The following is a 21,005-nucleotide window of genomic DNA, read 5'->3' as shown; positions in this document are numbered from 1 at the left end:
CATGTGAAGTCATCTGTCAACAGCTACTGCCTAGGAAAATCAGGTTTTCTTCAGCTAGCTTATAGATTTTCAGTGGATTTCAGTGCTATGCAAGGTGACTGAATGTTTAAATGACACCTATAGAAAGGAGTTGTGCATCACAACCATCCTTTTAGACCTAAAAGGGCACTCAGGCACTCTCTGCCTATCCATCAGGGTTTTAGCTGAAATTAATGAGTCACCCTGACATTTCTCCACTGTAAAACTCAAGTAACGTGAACAAAATGCTGGCAAAGATTTAAGCTATTTACGTCAGTGAAACAGGTAAGTATTATCAAAATATGTATTATATACAAGAAACCAATCCCTAAGACACAAAACATAGCCATTTTCTTCCTTGATAATGATTAAATTACTTTTATTCCCATTTAAAATATACAACTTTGAAAATTTATGCAACATACATTCATATGAATTGCATTCTTAAGTGTCCTGATAGCCAGGTATTCTATTGCTGGCCACTATAATACAATAATCCATCAACTCTGTTTATTTATGGCCACAGGAGAAAAATCTGCATAAATAAATCTTTATATCTGATAGTGCAGCTTTTCCTTAAACACTTACATTTAGAAGTCAATTTCAGTAGGCCTCTTTCTCCCAAGCACTGCTTCTTGTTCCTACAGGAAAAAATGAATTCCACAAAGATCCCAAAAAAGGCCAAAAATTCTAAGTCTGCTACTTTAAAAATAGCATTCAAGATACAAGAGTCAATTCAGCAGTGCCAGAAATAACCAGTAAAGCTAATATTACCATCCAAAAGCAGTTTGGGAAAGCTCTCTAACAATGCCATGACTCTTACTGGGCTGGAAGTAGAGATTTAAAAGCTTTAGAAAAAAATCGATATACAAAGGGTATCATCAGTACAGCAGGACTGTGGCAGACACCACAGGGATATGGCAAGGAGGAGCAGCCCCCTGGAAAAGCACCACTGCTGAGAAATCTTTATGGCAGACACTCAATCCACTGGAAAAGGACACACTGACTCGAATCAAGTGCAGTTTGCAGGATCCAGCACCTGAGGCAACTTACCCCTGTACAACTTCCTGTTATCTAGAGGACACCAAAGGGATGACAGGCATGTTTTGGACTGTAACATCCCTGCTCTGCAGAGCCTGAGGTCTTCACTAATCTACAAAAGACAGTGGGGAGAGAATGAGACTGGAATAGCAGTAAGTGATGTGTAGCAGGTATTACATGAGTTAATGGGTAGGCAGGGGATAAGCACAGCAAGGGAGAAAAGCTGGCTGCTGAATTTTACACTGCATCAAGAGTAGACAAAAAAACTGTAATGGCAGCTAGCCCAAATTTAACTGAAGCCAACATCATCACTTCTGTATCAAGACTGCAGAGAAAAACACCTACCACTCCATCAGAAAATCCAGTTCTTAACAGTTTGGTATGATATCCTAACTTAGCAGAGAAAAATCAACACAGGTATTTTAAAGTTGATAATTTTTATTTACAGATTTATTGGCAAAAGGTGGTGGGAAAGTTTAAAACATTTTAAACAGAGGGCATTGTACTGGTATTGTATGAAATATCAGTTCACAATCTTCAGTATCCAGCTGATCAAATAAAGCTAATCACCACTTAAAGAAGCATAATCTGCATCAGCTCCATTAGAGTACCCTGCCTAAAAACCACTTCAGGCAGTTTCTAAATCAACACAATCACTAATAAAAATGCGGTTTTTGTGAAGAACGTATACTTGGATTTTTGTACTGTACCTGATGTCAAATTGCCCTCTTGCATACTGGCAAAGCAGTTACACTTCCTACTCTCAGTTGGAAGTTTTAATCTCACTGTCTGCAAATTCAGCTGTCGGGTAATTCTGAACTACTCTGAACGTTTTACTGTGAGCACAGCCAAGACTGGAGTAGATGAGATTGAAGGAAAACATTCCTGCTTTATCACGTGCCCACCATATTCAGCTGCATAACCATAAACATCTTGTTTAAGAATTCTATTCAAAAAGGAGAAAAAAATTTAGTCAGTTTTCACATAGGTTTAATTCCTCACTGGAGCTTTTTTCATTCTTCTAAATCAAGAGTGTTTAGTTCTTCTTCTAGTTCATCCAAGTCCTCTCCAGTAAAGAGATTTTCATCAACTGGAACTGCATCAATGACTCCATTTTCCAACTCCCCGTCTCCATCATTATCTTCCTCTAAATCATTTTGCTCACTGTTGTTTATATCACCGCCAGAAGCTTCACTTAATTTATTATCTGAAAATAAACATAATTCTTAGGCATTTCAGTGTCACAAGTTTCTTAATCACCAAATGAATTCAGAATCCTACTAAATATGCTTTCAAATTTTGAAACTATGAAGAAGCTACTTTATTTGAAATTCACACAGACTTATATTGGCCAAAATGCATGTGCCTGGTTAATATGCAAGGCTGCATAGTCAACTATGAAAACAGGTTGGAAAAAGTAACAACTTACCATCTTTTTCTACTGAAGTGTATGTGCTGAATCGCTCTGGACTAGCCACTGTAATACCAGTCTCCTCTACTGCCTTGGGGACATACAGGTTCAAATCTACATCATTTATGCACACAGGGTCTTCCATCTGGAAAATAAACCGAGATGCTCTGCATGAATTACTTTTCCACAAAAATCCTCACTTCTGCAAGATTTCTACAACATTTGTCACCTTCCACAGGAACCTTCTGATAAAATATACTCTGTGGCAGTATTAACAACCAAGCTTATTAATTTCATTGAAAGGGCTTTCAAACTGACATTTTTCAAACTTGAATGCAATTAAAATATTCCTTGATTTAATCCTGTTTCCTTTACCTCATCATCATCTCCTGCTCCTTGAACGTAGTGGGTGTCATCTGCTTCTTCATCATCTGCATCAACCAACTCTGGCCGGAACTCAAATACTTCACGTCCGCTAATCTATTCACAGCAAAAGAAGCCTTCAGTTATCACTTCACGGAATTTATACTGCTTGCAAAAACCACAAACCAACAAACCACAAAAATGGAAATGAAAATGACACACAATAATAAGCAAAACTATTTCAGGCCACCTCTTCAAAAAACTTTATTTACTTGCTCTTCTTACATAAAGAACTGGACTGTAAAACTTACCACCAATGCTTTGCCAGCTTTAAAATCTGCTTTCCTCCTCTCCATATCTTGCTCAGCCTTATCGATTTTTTCTTGTCTTTTTCTTCTCTTCCATGCAATAAAACACTCTAGAGTAATTTTGGTAACATTTGGTCCTAAGGCAGCACGCTGTCCAGAAAAGAGACTCATTAATGCTAGAAACTCTTTCCAAAGGCTATAACAAATTGCATATTTAATTACTCTTTTCTAGAAACTAATTGAAAACATTTCTTTCCAAGTCCCTCTTGACTCTTACACTGTTAAACATACATCACCTTCTTACCATTTGACTCAACATGGGATTTTCTAGTTAGTGAGATGAGTTGGCATGAAAATTTATAGGAAAGGTGGAGGAGGAAATAAAGACAAGAGCTCAGCTCTGCTCAAGTGACACTGCCAAGCAATGGGGACAGAAAGAAGCAGAGCAGCAACACCTTCAGAAGGCCTTGTGCTCTTGGTGTTGCTGCCTCATTAGAGAGTTAAGGAGACACTGAGCTGGGGATGAGAAAAGCCACAGAAGCAGTTGTAATGGATTAATGAGAAACAGCAGTTAAGAAATAGAAGCCTCCTAAAAAGGGTAAGCAACAGCTGCACTAAGTATGGAGCTATAATTCATTCTATTCACTAAGTAATAGTTTCTAAACAAAAACATGAAACAACGCTATACATCCTTTGCCCCAGCTTATACAGCTCTAAAAACATCTAATAGTATTTTATTATAAATTAGTAAATTTTTTACATCTCTTCAGAGTAATACAAACAGTTACCACCAAAAGATAGCTGTCTAACAACTTTACCTCTTTTTCTATTAGATCTTCTAAGGAAATTTCATCTTGCTTTTCTTCCTTCTTTTTGTCTTTTTTAAGTACAAAGCCTGGAGGGAGGGCATGGCGATACATACAGTTGTCTCCTCCACCTGGACAGACCCAGAACCATCCATATTTGTTGTTTTCAATAGCATCAAGGAAGTATTTGCAGACCTGTATAAAAACAGTGGTTGTTAGCACTGTGTCCTCTTTCCATCCCCAGCATTTTACATCCCATGTCAGAAATTCAGTAAGTCCAACTCAGCTGTGCTCAGAACAGAAGGAGCATGTGAATTACATTGCTACTAAAAACAGTAGGCAAAGTAGTGCAACTGAGTATCTAAAACTCATGTAGTCAACAGCTTTTTCTTCCTCAATATGATCCCAAATAAAAAAAGACAAGATGACAGAAGCAACTCTGCACTTCTCTAAAGCCAGCAGCACATCTCTTTCTGCTCACCAACATTAGTGCAGTTTTAAACAACACGAATTGCATCTGCCTCACATGTTGTCAAACCTTCCAGCTCTGGATCCTGAGGTAAAGATGCCATCCTAGGACCTTTAACAAGCAACTCATAGTTTATATTTAGCCACAGCAATGTTTAACTTTTGAAAATTTAGGCTATACCAATAGACTATTTAATTAATTGGTATTGAAAATGACGTGAAATAGTCCCAAAGAATGAAAAAGGGATTAACCCATCATACCATTTAGTGCAGAACTAAAAAATATTGTTGAACTTCGAGCCCAGGAATTACAAATTCCTCTCAATTCATAAATTAGGTGAAAATTCAAAAGCTTATAATGCTTGTATGCCACCCAGTACATAGGTAAGTAAAAAAGTATCACAGTCACTGCAATAACAGATTTCACTAACCACAATACTTGGATTTTCTAAGCAATTAGAATGTGTTCGATACACTGCTGAAACCTTGAGCATTTCTGTAAAGCACTGCACCTACTATCCATTTGTAACATACATTAGAAAACTTTTTATGGACTGAAAAGTGCTGTTGGGTCATGATTTTCTTTCTGGTTTTGATTTTTTAATTTTTAAAGATATTACAAGAAATACTATCAGGCCAGCCATCTACTCAGAATATTATTATTATGATATTCCGTTCTAAATTTTTACATAATGATAAACACATCTAATGCCAGACTGCACTGCATTTAATTCCTTCTAGTACAGCTCAATTAAAAAAAAAAAAAAAAAAAAAGTAAAAAAGAAAAGACCTACTATTTGGGTTTTGGGTTTTTTCTTTTCCGCCTCACCATGCTTCTTGTTCACCACTTCTTCCAGCTTCTTCTCATCCCAGTTGTCCATTGTATCTAGAAAAAGACAACAGATGGTTTCACAGAAAATTCCAAATACTGAACATTGCCAGCAAGCTGGTTTTCTGCCCAGGAACAGTTTTAATATGCAATTCTTACATTTTAAGTAGCTTACACTAGGGAAAATAAATTTATGTTCTTAAAATACTGTTTTCAAACTCTCCTATGTCACTCAAAAGACAATTACCTCAAAAGCCCTAGAAATTTTAATTTTGAAATGCATTAAGTGTATTTCAGTTAAACATTCACTAACGTGTCATTCCATCTGTAGAGTACTGAGTGTGGACAAGGGAACAAAAGAGGAGTGGACAACTGAACAAAAGGGAAGGTTGGAGGGTAACATCCAGAAATACACTTAATCTAACTTGAGGCTTGAAAGACATAATACCAAATTATCTGTGTTAAAAGTTGAAAGAAGCTTCCACCTAAAGAAGCAAATCACCAATAACAACATTAGCAGTCAGTCTGTGGGATCCCATCACATACATTTAGGATGACAGAGGCTAAAATTCAAATAAAGACTGAGACTAAGGAAATGTGAAAAAAACCAAGTTCTATAAAATCTCTAATCCCTGCCAAATAAAAGTAAAATCCCGAGTATTTTGCCAACAAGTCATTTGGAGAGAGGAAATCACAGAAAAAATTCCCAATTACCCCATAATGTAGAACTGTGCACATTTGGCCAAACACTAGTAGCAGCTCTGGAAGGCAACTCTGGTTGCTCACTGCACTTCCCCCTTTCCCTTCTACAGAGCTTAAGAGGGAAACAGCAACTGCAAGAAAGGTCAAACGCTGCTCAGCTTGCAACTTGTACCACAGAATACATGACACTGGCATAGCCACTGCTCTTCAGGATCATAACCACAATACAGAACACATTTCATCTTAAAATTCCAGTTTCAGAATAGCTTAGCAGTAACTTTCTACAACTATTATACCTTTTTCAAGGTCTTCATCTCTTGCATCAATGTAGACACTCCGTTTTTCACACTTCCTTTCCAGTGACAAATCATGAGAAAACTTGCACTTGTCTCCTTTAGTGCATTGGCCTTGCTTGAAGAAAGCACAAACTACAGATTTTGGGTCAGCACCTGAGTGAAGGAAATTTTTATATTTTAATACTGTTTTTAAGCAAAAGTTATATATTAGAAATTCTGAGAATATCAAGGATAAGTAGACAATGAAAATACGTTTTAAAGATTAAATATTTAAAATGTTCATTGTCAGTACATAACTCATGTCCTTAACTTGCCAAATTTACTGCATGGTATTTACATTAAGTATCAGAGCTGCCACTAAACTATTTAAAGAAATAAATATGGTGTGCCTGAGCAAATTATCCATTTGTGTATTAGAATAATTCAGAGAAATCATTCTGTGCAACTTCTTCCCTATACATGAAGCTATTCTTGCCTCTAGTACAGAGTAAAGCATCTTCTGGATGTCAGCCTTTTCCCAACAGATCAGCAACACACTACAATAAATTACAGTAATTTAACCCACACACACTCAAACCACTTTCCTCCTTTAAAAACAGAAAGAAAATGGCTGATTAGAGACCCCAAAATAAGCAACTGTTGTTCTAATATGAACTATACAATCACCCTAACTACAGTTTAAGTAAAAATCATCCTACTAAAGAATCATTTGACCATTAGGAGGTCATTAGCAATGGAAGAAGCAGGTCTAATTGTATTTATGAGACATGACTAAATCAAATACTTTACTTGCAGCATTAAGTTCTCATGGAAGATTTTAGGCTTGAGGTTTTCACATGATGCTTCACTTTTGGTTTGACTGAAAGTGATTTCAGTATGTACAGCGACACCTGTTTAAAATGTAATCTAAAAATCTGGGTAATATAAGTTTTCTGAAATAACTCAAAGTCTAAAACTGCTTGATTTAGAGAAAACTTATAAAGAAAGCTGCAGGTCACAAACAGAAAAGTGTTCTTTATTGATGATCAGTGCCACAGTGAGTAAATATCAGGTTTAAGTATATGAAAATCACACCTCTTTTGTCAAAAATTATTACACATAAGCTCCAGTAGATAGGTGAGTAAAAACATCACAAAATTTGTTAGTTCAATAACCAACCTCAAGAGAGACCAAAACCAAATGTTAGGCCAGAGACAAGTAACAGGAAAGTATTTACTGTTCTGAGTACAAGTCTTCTGTTAAGACAACAGTTATGATCTTATATTCTTTCTTTGGATGTTCACACTTCCCTGGGAATGTGAGGGAGGGAGACAGGCTGTTTTAAAGAAATACCATCACACACACACAAAAATCATGCCACACATCGAGAAGCATCTGATGAATCAGAACACAGCCAAGTATCTTCAGCTGTGCTGACAGCATCAATGTAGCTTTTGATATTCTAATGATCTACTGACCCCAGAGGACTTCCCAAAACAATGTCAAGTCATGACTGACAAAATACTTGGCATATTAGATGGAGGAGGAAATACTCACATCTATTTCATTAAAATAACTGGTGGTTTTGAAGGGTTATTATACCTTAAGTAGCTATATGAATAAGAAAACATAAATGAAATCAATTAGTCAAACCTTTGCTAATTTTCTGTGCAGCAACCACAGGCTTGAAGAGCTCATTTAATTCTTGTAATTCCTTTTTCTTATCTTCTTTCTTTAATTTCTTCTCACTTTCTGATTGAGCAACCTATAAACATAGAAGTAGGATGCCAGGACTCACTTCACATGAACTGCATGTTAAAACAGTCAATCATTTAACATCAGTTTACAAGGGCAGGAATGAAACAACCTGTGATGCCTGCAAGGCTTAGAATTGCTGCTCCTGTGTGTGCAGCGGGTGCACTTTACTGGCACTGACCTGTCCCACAGGAGGGACAGCAAAGTATTTAGCAAAATAAATCTGCCAGAGAGGAGAGGTGCTGGCAGGTACCTGTAGTGTCACAGTGACCCCTACTGCACCTTTACAGGTAGGAAAGCCAATGAGAGGCATTGAAAAATCTTTTGCAGTGCAACTACTTCTAGATCTGCACAAAAAAAAAAAAAAGCCTCTTTTGAGTCCCCTACATGCTGCTTTGCTCTTTCTTCTGATCTGTACAACAGGTAGAAATTACAGCAAATCTCTCCATACAAGTTGGAAGTGCTTTTAGAACATTATTTCACCTTGGATCGACTCAACATATGAATGGTTCATTACTTAACTAAGGACCAAAGACAGGAAGACAAGCTCATCCAGGGAAGGAAAACTGCATGTATAAGGAAAAAAAATACCTGACTCTGCCTCACCCTTTTTTGGGTAAGCCAGAGCAGGTGTGTGTCTATACCAAAGTGGGATGAAAGGACATAAAAGAGGACATGGGAGAAACATTCTTAGATCAGATATGAAAGGAGGTTTTAGCAAGGTGGGGGTCCATCTCTTTTTCAAGGTAACAAGTGACAGGATAAGAGGAAATGGTCTCAAGTTACCCCAGACAATGTTTAGATGAGATTTTAGGAAACATGTCATCACTGAAAGGGTGGGTCAAGCATTAGTGGACTCACCATCCCTGTAAGTGCTCCAAATGTGTAATGGGGCACTTGGGAACATGGTTTAGTGGTGAACAGGCAGTGCTGGGTTAATGGCTGGACTCAATCACCTTAGAGGTCTTCTCTACCCTTAAGGATTCTGTGTTTATTTGACTCTGGTCCTTATGGAAGCCAGTGGGACTAACACCACAAACAAGTATGTGGGTACTATTTTCTAAAATACAATGTGATATTAAAAAAGTATCTTTGTTCTTATGGTGAATTTGGCAAAAATACACCAAATTGTTTTAGAAAGGAATTAGCAGCTTGGCTAGTTTTCCTACTAAAAGTTCACAAATGCTATTTTAAATAACACACACACTCACATATGTCAGCTACAGAAAATTGTACTTTAAGAATGCTTTTGTTTCCCTTCAGAGCTCTAAAAGCTTGAAAATTAAGCTTGTCTTAAAAAAAAAACAACAAACCAACAAAAACCAAACAAAATCTCCCAAAATCAAAGAAGCAAAAAAAAAAAAAAAACCAAAGAAACAAACAAGAAATCAAAAAAGGAGCAAAAAAACAAAAACAAAACAAAAAAAAAAAAACAAAACAAAACAAAAAAAAAAAAAACAAAACCAAAAACATCCACCACCAAAGCTAAAACTCTGACAGCATTTCCATTTTAATCTCATGACAGGAAGAAAATTGCTTTAAGAAGTTCTTTCTCAAGGATAATCCTAACTGAAAGCTATTCTATAAGGTAAGAGAGGTATAATCAGGTTTAAAAATTTGGTCCTGACATACAATACTCAGTAGCTATCAGCATTTGAGAAAGAACACTATTTTAGGCTGGCTATTTTACATATTGGTATTTGTATACATGCCAGAAATCAAGGGATTTCATACACAAGTTTCAGAACTGCTTGAAAAGCACCAATGTTTTTGAAGTGACATCAAGGAATCTTTTCCACAACAACAAAAAAAAATCATTAGATTTAATGACCCAAATACCAACTTTACTTTTCCAGTTGGGCTTTCCATGTTCGCTCATCCTTGTTGTGCAATAAATGTATCATGACATCATGAATTGAGCTAATGCAAATTATTATTTTACAGGCTTATTCATAGGACAGAAAGCTGGGTAAATATGTAACAGCTAGCTTTCCTAGCACTGTAGGAATAAGAGACCTGGATCATCTCCATTAAATCCATGCTTTCTGACTGAGTATAATGTAAACATTGCATCTCATTTTATTTCATCATATAGAAGAGCCAAGTTGCACACAGCAGCTCAAAATTTCAGTTTTTTTGACCAAAGAGTTCACCAAATAGATGGAGACTTGACAGACTTGTGTCCACTTAAAATTGTAATAAATACTTCTGTAAGTAGAAGAATGAGTAGGTTTATACTTCCATCTTCTTTCAATTCCATTTTTAGTAACAACTATTGTTAATTTCAATTGCTCACTATTTCTAAAATATGGTGGGAATTAAAGATAAAATAGAAAAAGAAGGTGCAACTGTACTTTGCTGACAGTCAGTATCTACAATTTCATTTCAGGTACACCTTAAAGTAAATTATGTTACTATGAGAATACTGTGGAGACAAACACTCACCCTGACTAGCTGAGTTTGGATGGGACACAGATCTTTTTTCACAACAAAAGCCAACCAAACAACAAACTAAAATCCAACAGACCCCCATACTCTGTACTACCTTTACACAGGTACCTAATTTACAGCTAGACAACTGTTGGCTAGATCTGTGCCAGTCACATGAGGCAAGGAACAGCTCAACTCTCTCCTTCTTCAGTACCTGAGCATCTGTACAGAGAGTGAAAGACGATTTGACAATGCAGTGGGAAAACATTCCACAATAAATGCTTACCTGGCGTGGATTCTGCTGACCAAACTTAACCTGGTGAGTCACAGCCTTGATGAACTTCTGCTGCTTTGCACCTTTTTTATTCTTTAGGCCAAATGTTTTGTCCTAAATCAAGAGATAAACACAGCCATATTAATTAAAAAAAAAAAAAAAAAAAAAAAACAAAAAAAAAAACAAAAACCACCAAAACAACAGAAACCCCACTCCTCTCAGGCTTTCAGTAAAACACAGATTATTTCCTCAAGCAACACAAGCAATGTAAGAAACAGTATGGACAAAATTTAGACTCCTCTAATCCTCTTCAGAAGTGGCTTTTCACCAGGACCTCCTGAACGTGGCCCTTGTGTGAGCTCTTGTTTTTATCAGCAGAGCTCCTCGTGCCTGCTATCAGTGTGAGAGTGGACACACAGCGTGCTCAGGCCTCTCAAGGCAACGGGACAAGATGTTTCTGGAGACTACCCAGGGAACAGCTGAGGAAAACAGAACAACTGGTTAGCCACAACTACTGCTGGTTTCTCTTCCATCTACCTGAAATCACTCAATACTTCTGTCTTCAACTATTCAGACAGGCATCTGCATAACACACACACCACTTTTCTATTATCACATGTGACATACTACTTTTTATTTTCAACTATTGGAAGCTTTTTCTTTTCCCACTGTACTAATTTGAAGTAAAGTCTTTATCTACATCAGGTCTGGACAGGTGTCTCAACTTCCTAAAATCCACTGCTTGAAGTTTCTGTTTACTGCCTAAACCAATTTTTCCTCTGCATCTTCAGCTTTACTGTTAAGCAGAAGTTTCTATACCAAATCTATGAAAGAAATTTCACAAAAAAAAACCCAAAAAACCAGCTTACTTTCACATGAGTAGCTGAGGCAGAAATTATATTTTGTAACCAAAATACCTCCCTTAAAATCTTACCCATGCCTTTGATTTGATACCAACATTTTCCTCCTTGAAGGAAAAAGTGCCAGATGCTCATCCACTGAAAATAGCTCAGTGCAAATCGGATTTTGGAAATCTAACAATCCAAAAAGTATATTATAAATTAATTACAAAATAAACAGGTGCAAGTTTCCAGACTCATGCTGTTTTCACAATATGTTCCCTACAAATAGCAGTTTTTCTTTTACTTGGTGCTAACTGGAGAAGTGAAAACAATTAGTTGGGGAAGAAAATTTATCATTTACACACTTGATTTCCACTGTAAGTATTACATAGAAAATATAAACCCTGTGTATTTGATTTATATAAAAATCTATTGCTAACAATTAATGCCAGTTTTTCACCTTTTAGCTACATTTCTTTGTAATAAAAAGCGGAATTTTTTCCGAGGCAGCTACATTCAGCAAGAACCTCGGGAACTCCAATGTCAGGAGAAGACAAGACCAACTGCTCTAACCTGACCTTTCCAAAACCCACAACCTCAGATTTAAAGGAACACACTCATTACACGGGCATTTCACCTGAGCAGCATCCTTCATGCCAATAATTCAGGCAAATATTTAAATTCCTGTAACTACTCTGCTTGTACTCTCAGCATAAATTCACACACAGTAGAGAGAAACACACACACACCCCAGCGGGCTTTTTTTTTTTTTTCAATCTGGTCGCACGAGTCAAATTGTAACAGAACCCACCGCAAATGGGAGGGAGGAACCAACGAATCATTAAGGTGCGAAGGGATCTCCGGAGACCACCTGGTCCTACCCCCAAAAGCACAAACCTACACCGCAGCCAGCCGCACTCTGGGCGTGCACGGACACACAGGACACCGGGACGCACACGAGAGAGGGCGAGGGAAAAAAGACAGCACAGCAGCGTTGTCACATCGCGTTCAGGCCCAGCACAGCTCCAGCACAGCCGGAGCCGGGCCCAAGCAGCGCACAGAAGCCAGCGCCTCGCGGGGAACAGAGAGGTTCCGGCTCCCCGATCCTGGGAAGGGCCCAGCGAGAGGCCGCGGCGGGAGAGCGCCGGCCTGGGCCTCCTCACCTCGATGATCTTCTCCTTCTTCTTCTGGTCGGCCTTCTTGCTGCCCCCCGCCGGCTGCTGCTGCTTCTTGGGGGGCATGGCGGGGCGGGGCGGGGCGGGGCGGCTCCCGCGGGGGCTCGGGCCGGGCCGGGCCGGGACGGGCCGGGAAGCGCTCGGGCCGCGCCGCCGCCGCGGGGGAGGCGCACTGGCTCCCGCGGGGCACGATGGGAGCGCGCCGCCGGCCGGCCAATCGCCTCCCGGCAGGCAGCGCGCGCCGCGGGACGTCACGGAGGGGGCGTTGCGAGTGACGTCATGGGTGGGGGGCGAGCCGCGTGACGTCACGGGAGCGTGCGTGGTGTTCAGTGGCGGGAAGTGCGTGAGGGGAGTGTGAGGGACAGTGCTCTGCTGGTCAGAGGCGGGGGTTTGTCTGTGAGGGACAGTGCTCTGCTGGTCAGAGGTGGGGTTTTCTGTGTGAGGGACAGTGCTCTGCTGGTCAGAGGCGGTGGTTTCCGTGTGAGGGACACTGCTCTGCTGGTCAGAGGCGGTGGTTTCCGTGTGAGGGACACTGCTCTGCTGGTCAGAGGCGGTGGTTTCCGTGTGAGAGACAGTGCTCTGCTGGTCAGAGGTGGGGTTTTCTGTGTGAGGGACATTGCTCTGCTGGTCAGAGGCGGGGGTTTGTGTGTGAGGGACAGTGCTCTGCTGGTCAGAGGTTGTGGTTTCCTTGTGAGGGACAGTGCTCTGCTGGTCAGAGGTGGGGTTTTCTGTGTGAGGGACAGTGCTCTGCTGGTCAGAGGCGGTGGTTTCCGTGTGAGGGACATTGCTGGTCAGAGGTGGGGTTTTCCTTGTGAGGGACAGTGCTGGTCAGAGGCGGTGGTTTCCGTGTGCGGGAGCGTGAGGGACACTGCTCTGCTGGTCAGAGGCGGTGGTTTCCTTGTGAGGGGGAAGGGACGCTGCTCTGCTGGTCAGAGGCGGTGGTTTCTGTGTGAGGGGGAAGGGACGCTGCTCTGCTGGTCAGAGGCGGTGGTTTCTGTGTGAGGAAGAAAGGGACACTGCTCCGCTTGTTAGAGGCGATGGTTTCCGTATGAGGGAGAGTGAGGGGCACTGCTCTGCTTGTCAGAGGCTGTGGTTTCCTTCTGACGAGGAAGGGATCCTGCTCTGCTGGTCAGAGGCGGTGCTTTCCGTGTGAGGGACACTGCTCTGCTTGTCAGAGGTTGTGGTTTCCGTGTGAGGGGAAAGGGACGCTGCTCTGCTGGTCAGAGCGGAGGTTTTGTGTGAGGGGAAAGGGACACTTGCTCTGCTGGTCAGAGCGGAGGTTTTGTGTGAGGGGAAAGGGACACTTGCTCTGCTGGTCAGAGCGGAGGTTTTGTGTGAGGGGAAAGGGACACTTGCTCTGCTGGTCAGAGCGGAGGTTTTGTGTGAGGGGAAAGGGACACTTGCTCTGCTGGTCAGAAGCGGGGGTTTTGTGTGAGGGGAAAGGGACACTTGCTCTGCTGGTCAGAAGCGGGGGTTTCTGTGTGAGGGAGAAAGGGCTGCGAGCGCCCTCAGCGACTCGGTCTGAAAGGGCCCGTCAGGTTCTCTAAGGATGGGCGTGCGGGTCATGTTTGTTGCAGACCCCAGCACAGTCTGAGCTTTTGAACTCTAGGAAAAATGTGCAGGCTTAATAGATTACGAGTATTAACTTCTTCGTCCAGGGGGGCTTGGATGCGGGGAGGATCCATATTCAGGGAGGAATATGCAGAAGGTTGTACCTTCCTAGGGCCTCGGCCTCTGGGGAAAGGACAGAAAGTGATATGTGGCCGGGAGTTTGGGATTAAAGGAATATGTGTGCTCCAGAAACTCGGGAGAGACGCCAGAGGGGTATGGCGCAGTGGGCTCTCTCCCTTTATTCCAATAAAATTGATTCTTGCAGGACTCCAATCTCTCCGTCGTGGACAGTGGCTTTTTGCATCGTGATTTTCCACACACTTAGGATTGTGAGAAATGAAGTTCAGGATAAAGAATTTTTGTAAAGTTTAATATGGGATAAAAGAAGAGACAAAAATCCAGCGCTGGGGTGCTCCTGGCTGACAGCCAAAGAACACGCCAGTACATACAGACAGTGTTATCTTTATATGGTTACATCACATGCATATTCATACATTATTCAAACAGTCTTGCAAATTTTCTGACGTTTTGGGAACTCCTTTGTTTGACTTCTTCACACTCCGGCTTATCTGCATGACATCCTGTGCGTCGGGTCAATATATTTTATTCTTGTGTCTCCATCCTGCTGTTTCACAACTTCTGATAAGGGTTTAGTATGTCCTCCTTAAATTTAACATGATATTCTCTAATTGTCCTCCGGTGCCCTGGTTTGTGTCATGGTTATCACTTGGATGGGTCAGTCAGTGGATGGCCTTACACTGTTCTTAGTTACACAAAAGCCTTTTCACATCATATGTTTTGCTAAGGTCTGCAGTACAATACATTCATCACACTATTATTTCTGTAAGTGATACACAGGTGTTACATTCATGACACTACTATTTCTATGAGCAATACAGGGCATACTTAAGCTGATTATATGATATTAACAAGCAGCTAAAAAGAGTTATAATTTGTACTGTATCTAAACACTTTTAATCAATAACAACGTGCAAAAGCTAATGCATAAATGCAAATGCCAATATTATCTGGTCATTTTTAACAGGATCTACTGCATCCTGAAGGACACACAAAACAGACAATTAAATGTCAGGGGGACAAACAGCATCTCCCAGGCTCTATGAACCATCAGGTGATAAATAAATCCCAACTCAGCTGCTCACATGGGCATCTCTCCCCAGGGAAGGGCTCACAGCTGCCAGCCTGACAGAGTTCAAGATGTCCTGTGTGAGCCTAAGAGCTGGGACGTGATGAACCATATTTATGCTATAAAGTAAAGCACTAGCAGTTTTACCTCAACAAGAGGAGGAGCTTCTCTAAATTGATGGTGGCAGAGCACTGGAACAGCTGCCCAGGGAGGGCAAGGAGTCTGCCTCTCTGGACACATTCCAAAGCCACCTGGATGTGTCCCTGTGTCACCTGCTGCAGGTAATCTCCTGAGGTCGCTACCAGTCCTGACAGTTGTGTGATTCTGTCATCCTTGTAGGGCCCTCCCAACTCAGAACATTCTGGGGCTCACAGTGCTGAGTAGCCATACCAGCCATTTGGCACACATCACTGCTTGTACGCTCAAAAAGGATGGAATGGTTTGGTTCTTCACTGTGGGATCTACATAATAATCTGCATAATAAAATCTGGAAAACAGTTCCAGATTTTGGTTTTTGGCTCAGAGTCACAAAGAAGCGCGAGACAATGGAAGGTCTAGGAGGTTCCCTGATGGACAGGCATACTGGTTTACATTGGGTCAGATTTGTAATAACTAATGATTTCCTGACCCATCAATAAAGACACAGCAGCACACAGAGGAGGGAGCCTGACACAGGAGGAGTTCAGTCTAAAATTGAGCCCATTTTGTTTGAGCTATTGGGACAACTTGCTGCCTTATGTCAGTCGCACTCCTGCTAATGTCACTGTGATTCCACTGTAAGATGAGCCAGCCATAATGTTTTCTTCTCCTGTGAAATTTATTTCATTTGTGGCATAAGCCACTGTGTCTTCCAATTTAAAGGAAAATTTACTCCCATGTTGTTGCCTCCTTTCATTGTGATCTGAAAAAAATACAGAACATGAAGATTATCATAAATACAACACATAATTAAAAGATTAATCCATCTGAGCCTGAAGAACAGTATTTTATTTCTGGTTTCTAGAAATTTATGCAACTAATTTGCATCCAGCATTAGATTTAGAACTAGCTGAGGTTAGAATTATGAGCTAACACAAGTCAGTAGTCTACAATATTTCATTTAAAAAATCCTAAGTAACCACAGAAATATCAGGCTTAACATAACTCAAGCTTCTTGACTTTTTTTCCACCTGCGTTGCTATACCTCAAAAATTAAGATTGTTACTCTAGTTCTTATGAACATTGATTGCTTTATGAGTAATTGAATAAATGACAAGTGGGTAGTCCAAGAGCTCATTGAGCTTTACTAACATTGTGTTTCACTATGGTGTGCATGCATCTTCCACAATTAAAATAAGCCCAGTTTAATACACTTTCCCCGTTCTTCCTCCCCAAACAAAATCCAAACCATACATTTCTGCCAAGTGAGAAAGCCGAGTATGAACCTATAAAAACACAGCCAAAGAGCTGCTGCTTGCATCCAAATTGGAACCAGAAGCAGTCTCCAGATCCTTCCTTCTCTGTCACAAACTAGCTGTAGAGTTGTAACTCCGACTCACATGTGTATTTCTTTTGCATTTGAATAATACAGGCAAGGACATTCATTTCATCTTCTTTATGATGTTTTCATATTTGTGATAAAACAACACTTTCAGGCTTTAGCCCTCTGACAAAGATTCTTGAAATTAGGAATGTTTAGCCTGAAGAAAAAAAAAAAAAAAGCTCAGGGAACCTTATAATTCTCTGCTGCTACATGAGAAGAGATTGCAGTTGGGGGTGGGGGGAGCTCATCTCCCCTCACAAAAAAAAAAAGAAAAAAAAAAAAAAAAAAAAAAAAAAAAAAAAAAAAGAAAAAAGGCAATAGAACAAGAGAAGGTAGACTCAAAATGTGCCAAAGAAGCTTTAGATTGAATATTAGAAAGAATTTCCCCCCTAGAACAGGATGCCCAGAAGAGTCACCTTCCCTGAAAATATATGAAAAGTATATCTTTTCCAACAAAAATTCAAATCTCTTAGAAAAAGGTCTAATAAAGACAATATAAAGCCATTTCTCCTTTCAAGGGGCTGTCTCTAACTTAGGTTGAAAAAGGAGGGTAACCTGTTCAAACCATTCCACTTTTCCTCAAGCTGCCCTATTCTCCAGTGGAGGGCTTTATAGAAGAAAATCTAACTTAATTGGTTACATCAGCTGGAGACATTCTGGCTAATGATGAGAGCCACCTGAAGAACATTATGGATAAGTCCCTATGCTGAGAGTAAGCAGGGTGTTCTTGGGGGACTGGTAGAGGTCTTAAATCCCTGCTGGAAATGGTGTAGAAAGTGAGTATTGTTGTGGTATCTTGCATGTAAATTTCTGTATATTTTTGTTGTTGTTGTTTATAGGCGCGACATCCTGAAGAAAGGCTGGACAGGCTTTGCTCAAGTCCATCATGATGAGTCCAGGAGGCACCAGCACATTTATGTTGCTGTGGGAGTACTCTGATGCTGTCACCTAGGGATGTTTGGGGTCATAGTCTGTTGCTATGGGAACTGTGGCTTACAGGGCATGTTTGGGGTGACTGCTCTTTCAGGGCACTCTGCAGAGCATCTTCGTGGCAGAGAGAGGCCTGAGGAGGCTCTTGAGGCATACACTGGTTTTGGTGGGATTGCCTGTCCTGAGAAACCCCTGCTGCAAACAGGGCTGTGGTGATGCGTGAGTTACTCATACTGTGTGACCAAACCAGAACTTAAAACCCCTAACTCACTCTTTTTTCCACCTGTTTGCCCTTATAATGTTCAAGGTCATTACAGGAACAGCCATAAGGTGTCACAATTGCCCCACGTTCCAAGTACCTGTCCCAGAAAACAGTGTAATTTGTACACTCAAATCTGCTGTTATTTACAGAGTCCTCACCAGGGTTCACAAGTTGTATTTCAAGGTGCTGAAAAAACATATAGTTGCCATGTACTTGACATTAAACTAAGCTTTACAAAAGATCTTTCCACATCAGGAACAAGGGACAAAAAAGAAAGTGGAAAGCTTCTGGTTATATAAGTAAGGTAGAGTGTAACAAAGTAATTTTGACAACTGCAGGACTCAGGAAGAGGTTTAATGAGGAAGAGCCAAAAGGATGTAAACCTGCACTTTACTGCCTGAGGGGCTTTTTCAAGTGTCATTTTCTTGCACCAGCATTTACTTGTATCTGGGACAGGACTGGTGCCTGGTGGTTGCATGTTGCCCTGATTCTTAAAAGTGTTAAGTTTTCTTTTATAGTTCTTTTGAACGTTTTAAAGTTCTCATAAAACTTCTTTAGCCTTCTGATAATGTTTACATATTTCTACTAGAGTTCTCACACGCTGTTCATGTAAATAATGATTGTTTTGCATTCTTCATTGTGGGAAGAGAGAATTAATAGACTGTTAGCTTAACCAGTGTGGTTGGAGAAGTAGCAATTTCATCCTCCAATCCACTGTCACTTTTGGAATTCTATATATTGCGAGGTCAAAAACAAAATTATCTCTTTTTCTCTCTAAAACTCGCCAAGCTTCTGTGTACTCATTTCGTGTCCAATAGCAACAGTTGCAGGAGCAGCCATCGGGTGTCAGGATTGCCCTACGCTGCAGGTCGGTGTCCTGGAGACCGGTGTCACTGCTGGGTCACAACTGTGCTGTCATAGACACAGTGACAGCAAGGGTTCACAGCTTGCTGCAAATCCTACGGTTGCCATATACATGTAGATGAATTTCTACAATGAATTTTGGCTTTAGAAAAAATATTTTCTTTGCAGGAATGACGGGCAGAAGAGAAAGTGGAGAGCTTCTGGTTAAAGAATTTGATTCTTAGAAATTCAAAATTGTGTTTGATGATAATATTTTCTAAACATTAAAGTATAACTAAATGAGGAGGTATTTTTAATAGGAGATTAAACAATTAAGAATGAAATGGATGTTTTTATTTAAGGTTTACGTCTTATAGAGTATTTGTCATTTGGTTCCTGAGTTGGTTTGAGTAATCAGGTTAAAGTGTTAGTGCAAGAACAAAATCAAATGGATTTCAAATGATGATGATGCAGTGTCAGTGGTGTTTGGTTTAGAAGCTCTCTGTAGTACTGCTCTCTATCAGCTGATGAATGATAGAGGCAGTAGCAGTATTTGATCTTGCTAAGAAAGCATTTTAATAATGCCATGGGAATTGGGGTAAATTCAAGGAGTTCAAGGCGATAAAACTCTTCTCTAAGTGTTCATAGGGTTTTAATAGACAGCCATGGGCAGTGGTGTGTGTGGGGAATCAGACTGCTCTGCCCAGGCCAGCAGAGCACCTTGGAGTTACGTTCAGCTGTTGAGCTGGAAATAATGATAACATTTTAATGACTTGTTTTGGGGAATAGAAAAATGAATGATTTGGTAAATGGGAGCGATGACACAGGCAGAATAACTGGGCCATTTAGTGAGCTGTGCTAATACAAACTAATGTAAACTTGCTCAGTGCAGTTTTTTTTTTTTTTTTTCCTGGGAACAAGAGTGCTGGTTGTGAGCAGGGGCTTTCTTGGGTTACAAGATCCTGACCGCTGCTTCAAAACCCTTTGTGACTATTTGGTGTGACTCATTGGCTGAAAAAACCTGAGTGATGATAAACTCATAGGAAAGGTAGAATTTAGCTGTAGCAGAGGGGCATTTGGTGCTAAAACTGTTGGCATCCCACTTAAATTGTCAATTCAGTGAGAAAGGATTTTGAAAGCAATAGGAGAATATCAAGTGGAGAGAAGAAACAGTCCAGAAATGGTGGAAATTTGCTCTACTGGGGAGCACATCTGCAACAGTGAAGAGGTTGGAATCTGGGTTTGGTTTATTTTGATATTGTTGTTTTTCCTAACTTCTGTGGATAAAATTCAAGGGAATGCATTATGTACTTGCTTTTACATCCTATGTATTGATATAAGATGGAAATCCAGAATATAAATGGAGCTGTACTTTGAAAAGGCTGGAAATTTTATGCTAAATTGGAGCCTGTATTTGTAACTATCTTTCAGCTCTGAGAAACATAACATTTATGGTAGAGATACAGTAAATGGTTTTCCAGGTAATTGTGCATGCTAGAATGAAAGTGCAAGTTACTTATGTGTAAGATACTTGGATTCCAGATAGGAACAAACTCTAATAACCTGTGGTGTAAAGGTCATGGTGATGGATTTCTATTTTCTGGCCTAAAGCTCACATCATCTCTTGAGCCTGGCAGCCACACTCTGTGCTGTACAGGTTCTCAGGCTTCTGAAATGGTGTCCCATTTGATAAGTGCAGCCAGGAACTCTGATCCATTATCATTGTAGTTGCTCGGTGCCTTCATTACAAGAATCTGTGTCTCTGGTTCTGTTTTTGGAGTAGTTCTGATCATAGCAAGAAACTAGTCAAAAGTTGTGCCTCCTTTAGCTCTGAGCTGTCACAAATCTGAATTCCAGCCATATGGAATTGTTCAGGCAGTTGTCTCTAGTTACTATTGTCCAGCTGAAGTTACTGGCATTTGGGTTTTTTTGCTGCCTTAACCCACTCCTGTGCTAGTATGCCTTGCAATTAAGTAATGATTCTTTCCTTCTT

General features: G+C 40.4%; 1 protein-coding gene and 2 long non-coding RNA genes across 3 annotated transcripts in view; 1 reads left to right on the top strand and 2 right to left on the bottom strand.

Annotated features, from left to right (window-relative positions):
• Window positions 1-380: 380 nt before the first annotated feature.
• ZC3H15 (zinc finger CCCH-type containing 15) lies at window positions 381-12,836 on the bottom strand. Its single transcript, XM_053948226.1, has 10 exons — window positions 12,686-12,836; window positions 10,693-10,794; window positions 7,875-7,986; window positions 6,243-6,395; window positions 5,210-5,301; window positions 3,960-4,142; window positions 3,145-3,291; window positions 2,846-2,950; window positions 2,489-2,615; window positions 381-2,266 (listed from the first exon to the last, which is right to left on the bottom strand). Exons 1-10 carry the CDS (start codon window positions 12,761-12,763, stop codon window positions 2,073-2,075), a joined length of 1,293 nt encoding a protein of 430 aa, XP_053804201.1. The 5' UTR covers window positions 12,764-12,836; the 3' UTR covers window positions 381-2,072.
• Window positions 12,837-16,143: 3,307 nt separating this feature from the next.
• Window positions 16,144-17,933, bottom strand: LOC128791013 (uncharacterized). Its single transcript, XR_008431933.1, has 3 exons — window positions 17,533-17,933; window positions 16,994-17,134; window positions 16,144-16,356 (listed from the first exon to the last, which is right to left on the bottom strand). It is a non-coding gene; the product is annotated as an uncharacterized LOC128791013 (long non-coding RNA).
• An 89-nt stretch (window positions 17,934-18,022) lies between these two features.
• LOC128791012 (uncharacterized) overlaps window positions 18,023-21,005 on the top strand; it is a 116,893-nt gene continuing 113,910 nt past the window's right edge. Inside the window, exon 1 of the long non-coding RNA XR_008431932.1 lies at window positions 18,023-18,126. This is a non-coding gene — a long non-coding RNA (uncharacterized LOC128791012). The remainder of the gene's footprint in view (window positions 18,127-21,005) is intronic.

The sequence above is a fragment of the Vidua chalybeata genome, chromosome 7 (genome assembly GCF_026979565.1).
Source record: "Vidua chalybeata isolate OUT-0048 chromosome 7, bVidCha1 merged haplotype, whole genome shotgun sequence".
NCBI lineage: Eukaryota > Metazoa > Chordata > Aves > Passeriformes > Viduidae > Vidua > Vidua chalybeata.
Note: the sequence above shows the minus strand (reverse complement) of the source record. Positions and strands in the feature narration are given on the sequence as shown.

Excerpts from the sequence above, each read along its gene's own strand:
- ZC3H15 (XM_053948226.1), bottom strand. The coding sequence starts at position 12,763 with ATGCCCCCCAAGAAGCAGCAGCAGCCGGCGGGGGGCAGCAAGAAGGCC. Across the intron at positions 7,987-10,692 it reads GTCAGCAGAATCCACGCCAG|GTTGCTCAATCAGAAAGTGA; the intron begins GTAAGCATTTAT and ends CTATGTTTATAG. Across the intron at positions 2,616-2,845 it reads GAGCAGGAGATGATGATGAG|ATGGAAGACCCTGTGTGCAT; the intron begins GTAAAGGAAACA and ends TTTATTTTCCAG.